The 9120-nt window shown below is 35.4% G+C and overlaps 1 protein-coding gene across 1 annotated transcript in view; it reads right to left on the reverse strand.

Annotated features, from left to right (window-relative positions):
* Positions 1–6604, reverse strand: part of MYRFL (myelin regulatory factor like) — a 122526-nt gene extending 115922 nt beyond the window's left edge. Inside the window, exon 1 of the mRNA XM_030819994.1 lies at positions 5591–6604. Within this exon, the coding sequence (XP_030675854.1) occupies positions 5591–5636 (46 nt within the window). The 5' untranslated portion in view covers positions 5637–6604. The remainder of the gene's footprint in view (positions 1–5590) is intronic.
* Between the last annotated feature and the right edge of the window lie 2516 nt (positions 6605–9120).

Genomic DNA, 9120 nt, shown 5'->3' on the forward strand with positions numbered 1-9120 from the left:
AATAGTAAAATTACTAGTGATAACTATCTTCTTCTTTTAGGTTATCTATATTATCCACAATTGTCCATGCATTGAATGTTTAGCTTCCAAGACGTTGTGGAGTCTTCCAGAAACCAGGTTCTAACTTCAAAGTTGAAAGATGACGATATCACTAACACCAAAGAAGGTGGGGAGTCCTCCACTCAGAAGGGTTTGTTTGGGTGATTTTGTTCCAGGGCTCCCCAGAGATGGTGATAAATCTAACAGGTCTCAAAGGTAGCGTGGGCAGGTGACAAAGGTCAGCTCTAATCTCCTTATGGCACACTTCAAATTCTAATTAAATCATCTTCATTTTGGAGATCCCAGAATGAAAGAAGAAAGGTATTTCTTAGAAATGTTCAGATAATTTCATAGAAATGTTCAGATAATGCTAAATTCCTTGCATGACCTGGCTGGTTCTTCCTGTCCTTGGCATGTTCTTGTTCCCAGTCTCCTGGGAAGTCCATGCTGTTTCCACACAGAATCAGAGGCTGCCTGCACAGATGAACAATGAATTCTTGCATCTCTGAAATTATCCCACAGGGATATATATATAGATATCTCTATATATCTATATAAATATATTATCTCTATATATATTATCTATAATATATATAGAAACTATATCCATAGAAACCTCCAAAAATAGTATAAACAAGGACAGTACAGGGATCCCATAGAAATAAAACCTCTTTCAAAAACAGAAGGTAGAATATATCTATATAGATATATTATCTCTCTATATATTATCTATATATAGATATCTATATCTATATATATATATATATATGTGGGATAATTTCAGAGATGCTGGGTACAACATAATACCTAAAATTCCACCATTAGAGATTAACCAGACCTGTTCCTGGAGGAGGTAATCTTTCTGCTGCTTTTGATCAAGACAGCTTCAATGTTCTGTGAAAGAACTTTGAATACAAGACTCTACAGAGGTGTAAGGTGGTGTTAGATCATTTGCCATTTGCTCCTCTGTGCAAGCTTAGGTTTTATTAGGACAGAAGGAAGAGGGCATAGGCAACTGGTTGTCTAAGAGAGTGGGAAAGTGGTGGCCCCAAAGACAGAGAATTGAGAGACTGTCCTGAGGCCAGAGATACTCTTTACCCATAAGACAGACTTGCCCAGTGCCAGCACTGGGCAGCTTCTGTCCTCTACACTGCATTCAGCTTTCAGAGCTTCTGATTCTTCTGTCAGAAATTCAGAAACAAGCCAATCAAAATTGTTTTCACATTTTGGAGAAATAATATACAGGAACCACTTAAGACATTTATCATTTTATCTCTGCTAATAATGGAATCTGAGGCATTCTATCAACAACTCTGTTCTATTCACTGGACCATTCTGCTACTGGGCAAGTTTTCCCTCTTCATACAGTTGGACTTGCTGGGTGCCACAGCCCTGGTTAGAATTCAATATCTGCTTGTTGAATGGACAAGTCTTTTGCACTGTTCTTTCGTTCATTCACTACATAAATATCAGTAAGTGCCTACTATATGCCAATATCATATAGGCACTTTTTCCAAGCAATGGCTCTCCTCTACACAGCAATTCTGCTTAACCTCCCTGAAGCCCTTCTAGATTAATCCCATCTGAATTAAACACTTCAGGCACTGCTTGTCTGCTCCAAAGCCTTCAGCATTTCCCCCATTTTCCTGAACATGGGGTACTTCTGTGGTATTCCTATACAGCTTATGGACAGCAGATGTTTCTGCCTTCCCTGCATCCCCACTGCCCGCTTTTGATAATAGCTACCTGGGGAATTTAAATCTTAAGCAGCGAGACAGGGGCAGAAAATGTTCAAAGCTTTTTTGATGGCAGCTTCCTGAACAGACTATTCTTCCTCGTAGATCTCAAGAGCTGCCTGGTGGTTACTGTCCTTCCACAGGTTCTAGCAGCTACTCCCACAAACCTCAACAAGTGAGCCGGAGTTTCTGCCAGTTTCCTTCTTGAGCTTTTACTTGTGATCTTAGTATGTAGTTTTTCCCACGGCATACTTTTCCCCACTCTGCTCAATCTGGGCTGGAATCTCCTCTGCTTTCAATGCTAAGCCAACAAAGCATTTGAGCATCTACTTCAGGATGAAGAGGATAAATAAGTAGCTTCTCAAAAATTTGTTCTTTAGAGATTAAATATAATCAACAATACTGTTTTCAAATAATTTTTAATAAACTACTTTTAAGAGCTTGGAAACAAATAATGAGTCCTCTGATATCAAGATAGTACAAATTAAGAGTCTAAGATTATAGCTATCAAAGATAAATGAAGTAAAGTGAGGAATGGGATTTACTGTACTTCATTTTTTAATTCCTTTTTATCCAGAAGGTTGTTGTTAGAATAAAATGATATGATGTAAAGTAAATAGCATGGCGCTTGGCACATGGCAAATGCTCAACAGATGTTATTAATCTGGTTCAAACTTGAGGTGAAATTGACGATGTTTTCAAGTTAACTTAAAACTTTGCAAACGTTAAAGTTTCAAGTTAACTTAAAACTTTGCAAACGTTAAAGCATATAGATTTCTAAAGATAAAACCATGACTCTCATAGAAATACAATATGAATGCATGTCAGAGATTGTATTTAACTACTTAATTAATGAAGGGACCAGGAAGATGTTACAACTGTTTCAAAGGAGAATTCAAACATCAGATGCACACATACACTGTACAGAATGAATTTATAAATAAATGCAAAAATGGCTTTTACTGAAACTATTGATCCCCCTAAGAACATATTTCATTTGCATATCTATATATAAAAATCATTTGCATCGATATCAGTTAACTGCAATTTACAGAGTTTTAAAATAGCTCTACCACACTGAAAGGCGCAAACACCATAGAATCCCATAGCCCAGAATGATGTGATTTAGGCACAGTTTTCTATGGAAGACACCCAGTAATCCTTTTAATCCATGTCAAAATCTTTTACAATTTTTCTTGACACATGGATCTTAAACAGAAGCGTTTTGCTGAATTAAACCTATTCTACTTTAAGATAAACTCTTCCCTGATTATAACATTATATATTCAAATTATAAAGCACTTAGATAATAAAGTATAAAGAAAATAAAAATCTTCATAATCCTATCACTCCGAGGTAGTTACTATTAATGCTTAAAGTATATTAATACGGTTTTTTCTATGTATTTGTGTGTGCATGAATGGAAATATATTAACTGTTTTCAACCCAGTTTTAATAAACTTTGTTATAGAAAGTTATCTATATATATCTAATTGTGTTTATATATTCCACATTGTAATTCACTTTTTTCCTTAAGATCATAAACATTTTTCCTTGTCATCGTTTTTAATAGCTACAAAATATTCCATTATATGTTAGAACCGTAATTAATAAATCCACCACCATTAGAAATTTAGGTTGTAACCAGTTTTTAGTTATTATAAATAAAACAATGCACCGGTCTTCTGACAACCTTTTTCTTGAAGTGGTACCGTTTTGCTGAAAAAGCCAAACATCTCACATGGCGTCTGAGTTTCCAGACAATGTTGCGATCTCCAGAGTGCCTGATGGCGCCTCTTCTGCTTTAGCTCATAAGCCTACCTATTGCATCAGTAGCAGACGGGGATTTGAATTAGAACCAGAATTATCAGCTAACCAGAACAACCACCCTTGTCATTTTCCTGAGACACCATGAAGATTTAGTCACGTTTGGAAGTTTAAAAAAATAAATAAATAAGATCATCATGAGCTTTGACAGTCAAGGCCATTTAATTCAAGATAATTTTTAATACAAAAATGTTTATAAGGAAAACATACATTATTTAGGGCTTAGTTTCTTAGAATGAAGAGCCTGAGGAAATGGAGAAAATAGCTTTCAGGTGGGTAACAAATTGTCAGAATTTTTTCTTGATTTTCAAACCTTGAATTTTTTATATATGAGATGGTATTTGATTAGAAACAGTAACACATCAATAGGAGCATGACATGAAACAACTGGCTCTTCTCATTAGAATATCAGATTCAAGGAGAGGGTATAGCTCAGAGGTAGAGCACTGGACTGCAGATCAAGAATATCAGCTTCAGTTCAGCTGTCTTCATTTGAAAAGGGTCAAGAGAAAGGAAATTATTAAAATGTAAGAGAATGTATCCAAAGCCCTACAAGCTACCATTTAAAGAAAGTGGTTGTTGAACCTGACTCAGAGTAGGTGCTCAATATTTGCTGAATAGTAGAGGTAAGAAAAAATTGACAATTAGCTGTGTGATTTTCAGGGGGATGGGAATCACTTAAGCTAGTGCCTTCATTTTAATTTGTGAAGTCTACCACCTTTTCCAACTATTCACAGATAATGTAAGAAAAACACTGACCATTTTATTCTCTTTCAATAGAGAATGGACTTTCTCCATCAAAAAGGCTTCAAATTGAGCCACAGAGTTTGGTTTGGACTAAGACAAATACTTTTATAATAACGATCAGATAATTGCAACAAGCTGCAGAGGGGACTTGTAGAAACTATATCCATAGAAACCTCCAAAAATAGTATACACAAGGACAGTATAGGTATCCCATAGAAATAAAAGCTCTTTCAAAAAACAGAAGGTAGACCAGATTCGATATTCAGGTCTTCCCTAGCTCTAGAAGGAAACGGAGTAGATTTTTGCATGTATACAATAAATTGCTGGTTTCTCTAAAATAGATGAAATGGTAGATTGAAGCTTGCCACCTGCTGCTCAAATGAAAATTATATATGATATAAAATCAGGCAATAACAGTCTAGCAACATTAGTGTGCCTACCATGTGCCAAGCATGACCCAGGTAGACAATACCAACTTGGCCACTGTCAGAGACAGAACACTCAATGGGATGGATGGTAGGACGAGATAATGTGATAATTCTCTTGGTCTTATGTTTCTTCTTGCCATTTCTGGAAAAATCCAAGCCACAGAAACTACCCCATGGTGTTGATTCCTCCCAATAGTGACATAGAATCTCACTATTTCTTTGGTATGCCCCGTCACTCTTTAGTGTTCAGCATTGTTTACTATTCAGCCCATTCCATTCAACTTTTAAATATATATTATTTGTCAGGCACTGTACAAAGCACAAGAAATACCAAAAGCGCTTTTCTCAACGTGCTGTGGACTGATCCCTAGATTCTGTAAATGAGCGGGTCTTCCCTCACTTCTTCTCATACTCCCTCATGCAAAATACCTTACCGTGTAAAAATGATGGTCACGTTTCCCCTCACATGGAATTTGAGCATGGCTATGTAGTTTTTTTAAACATAGGGCATGGGAAAAAATAAAATCTAGCACAGGACAGGGACAAGTAATAATAACATAAATATGCTGACTCCTTGATTCTAACAACCAAACTATAAGATGAAAATCCTGTTTTGCTTAAAATCTCTATCAATACCATTGATTTTTTGCTTCCAATGTAGCAAATAAACCCCTACTTTCGATATTAGGAGAGTTACCTAAGTATGATAGCATTTCTTTCAAAACAAAGTTTAAGTGAATACGGAAAAGGTGAAACAGGGATAGTGAGCATTTCTCAGAAGCAGCAAATTCATGCTGGAAATCGGCCTCTTACCTTCAAAGAACTGCTGCAGGGCCTCATTTTCGCCTACCACATCCATGGTACTGTGATCCTAGTACTATTTCCTCATAAAACAATGGTTATCAGACCTCAGGAAGTAAGTACTGTCCTTTTGATTCGAAGCCTACGAATGCTCTTGAAAAATCTTCATTTTCTTTTTATTGGAGTGAAGCATATCTTCGGCCATCAAGTTGTGCCCAGAAAGATGGTTGAGTTTTCAAATGTAATTATAAAACTGGAAGGATATACAACCATACATTTAAAAAAAAATTCATGAAGAGGGAAGAGGTAGCAAATTCATCTATCTTACTGTAGGGAACTGTTTCTACTCTGCTTTTTGTCTTTAAGGACCTTTGTCCTTAGTGACACATGTAATTACGTAAATGGGCAATAAATACATAGTCTTATCTCTTATTGTCCTTTTACACCAACATATTTATATCTCCACCTTTATCAACTAGATCCACTTAGCTACCACCAATAAAACATACTTATTTTTTTAACCTAGAAAAAAGGGATAAATCAATATAATTACTTTTATAGATACCTATAATCACAGGTAATTTTAAAAGTCTTGTGATAATGAAAAGTTAGAATTTGTTAAGTATTTCCAAACTTACAGCAAAAACTTAAATTCCTTATTACATACCTGTTCCATTTCCTCTAGAGCTTATTTGCTTCCAAAGTATAAACCATAAAGGATGAGAAGTCTCTCTAACAAGCAACAAAAACTGCATTACCAATTTAATAATTCTTACAGTTGAGTCACTAGTAACTGGATTCACTCCTAAATATAAAACCATACCCAAATAAATGTTTTGTTTTCACTGCTTAGCTATAATTCATTTAATAATAGCCTAAGAAAATACAATTAGGAAATTAAATTGTCCTTTCAGCCCCTTCCTTTTCTCTTTTTTCCCAACTTTCTCTTTGGAAAAAAAAATAGTATCATAAAATATCCATATACTCTTCACCTACACTTACCAATTATTGACACTCTCATATATACATATATATATATATGAGACAGAGTGGTAGCAGTGGATATGGATATGTGTGTGGATATGGATATGGGTGTGGAAGGATATGGATATATATATCCATATATAGTTTATATATATCCATATAGTTTTTATATATATAGTTTATTTCTAATTTTTATGGATACATAATAGTTGTACATATTTATGGGGTACATATATTTTGATACAAACATAACAATGTGTAATGGTCACGTCAGGGTAATTGGGGTATCCATCACCTCAAACATTTATCATTTATCATTTATGTTGGGAACATTCCAAATCCACTCCTTTATTGTGAAATATACAATAATTGTTAACTGTATTTACCCTATTGTGCTACCAAACACTAGATCATATTCCTTCTATATATTTTTGCACCCATTACCCAATCCCTCTTTATCCTCTTACTCCCTAACCCCATTACCCTTCCCAGCCTCTGCTATCCTCCGTTGTATTCACTACCTATAGTGGTAGATTCTGAATGTATATATATATATATATATCCATATCCTTTCTTTGACTGAACCATTTGAAAATAAGTTGGTGACATCTTGATATGTCACCCTTAAATAACTCAGTATATGTGTTCCAACAATAAGGACATTTTCCCACATAATCGCAATATCATCATTATACCAAAGAAATGTAATATTATCATCTCATACATAATTTCTTCCAGTCTCCAAAATATTTTTTATGGCTTTTGATTTCTGATTAAGGATCCAATGGATGTCCATGCACTGCCTTTGGTTGTGTCTTTTTAAAATATAGAACAGTCCCCTTGTCATTTTGATTTGTGCTCTTCATGATTTTGACTTTTTTCTATAGTCCAGGCTCATTGCCTTGTAGAATACCCATTTTCCAAATTTGTCTGTTGTTTCATTACTAGAATTAGTAGGTGACATAATTCCAAACATATATTTTACACACATATACTGTTACTTGAAAATGAGCAAACTAAGTTTAGCTTAGAAAAGGTTTAGGAGCTTCTTTTGACAGTCACACTGGCTCTCAGATCTGTAAGGACAAATCATCAAGTTGTTTAAAGAAATCATTTTCAACAATTGTGTGAAGCTATCTGCTGGGTGCAGGAAATAAAAAGATGAATAAATAATAGTCCCTGCCCTCCATAAACTGAAATCTAGGGCATGAGAAAAACACAAGTGACTGTAACTCAGGGCAGACTGATAGCTGGGAAAACGTCTCAAGAGAACAGAGAAAGGACAGTAATTTAATCTGGGAGGATCTGGAAAGGTGCCACAAAGAGCTAGGATGTGGATACACTTAAACAGTGGGTAGGTCTTTTTTATTTTTTCATTTTATTTTTTAAATTAACAAATAATAATTGCCCATATTCATGGGGTACACAATGATATTTCCATACATATAATGTGTAGTGATCAGATCAGGGTAATTAGCATATCCATCATCTCAAACATTTATCATTTCTTTATGTTGGAAACATTCAACAACCTCCTTCCAGCTATTAGCTATTTGAAACTACACATTATTGTTAACTACAGTCATCCTACAGTGGTACAGGATATATTAAACAATAAGTATGTTTCTTAAAACATGAGCAATGGCTTGGAAGACAGAGAGCACAGGTACAGAGATTGTGTGCCTAGTATGGTGCGAGAGGAGATTGGAAAATAGCCTGAAGAAAGATGGTGGTAGTTTATTTCTAATTTTTATGGATACATAATAGTTGTACATATTTATGGGGTACATATGATATTTTGATACAAACATACAATGTGTAATGATGAAATCAGGGTAATTGGCGTATCCATAACCTCAAACATTTATCATTTGTGCTGGGAACATTCCAAACCCACTCCTTTATTGTGAAATATACAATAAATTATTAACTGTATTCACCCTATTATGCTACCAAACAATAGATCATAGTCCTTCTATAGATTTTTACACCCATTACCCAAACCCTCTTTATCCTCCCACCCCCTAACCCCCATTACCCTTCCCAGCCTCTGCTATCCTCCGTTGTATTCACTACCTATAGCGGTAGATTCTGAATGTAATTTGATTCTATGCATATTCATTCTAAGTGTATCTATTGACATTTTCTACCTGCGTGGGTGTGGGGCGTGATACAATCCCATTTAACTCAGAGAGATCTCTGTGGCAGAATGTGTTGGCTGAGGCAACAACCAAAGTTTAAGCAGTTTAAGAAGCTCCTGCAAAATCCAGGTAGGCTGTAGTAAAGCCTGAAGCAAGGCGATGTAAAACAAAGCAATGGTTACTGGCTGGATGTAGGGACCAAGGATGAAGTCAAATGATTTTTTTTTAAGGATTTATATGCCTTTAGGTAAAATATGAATTAAGATGCCTAAAACATGTAGCCTCTGGCTAACCCTAGACTCCAAGAGAAGCTTCCAGCCAAGTCTCCTGGAGGCCACTGGAAATGAGTCATCACACTATAATCCACTGCCAAGTAATGATTCTGGATCCCGTCCACCAATTCACCCACAGACTTCA

This window comes from Nomascus leucogenys, chromosome 10, assembly GCF_006542625.1.
Source record: "Nomascus leucogenys isolate Asia chromosome 10, Asia_NLE_v1, whole genome shotgun sequence".
Classification (NCBI taxonomy): domain Eukaryota; kingdom Metazoa; phylum Chordata; class Mammalia; order Primates; family Hylobatidae; genus Nomascus; species Nomascus leucogenys.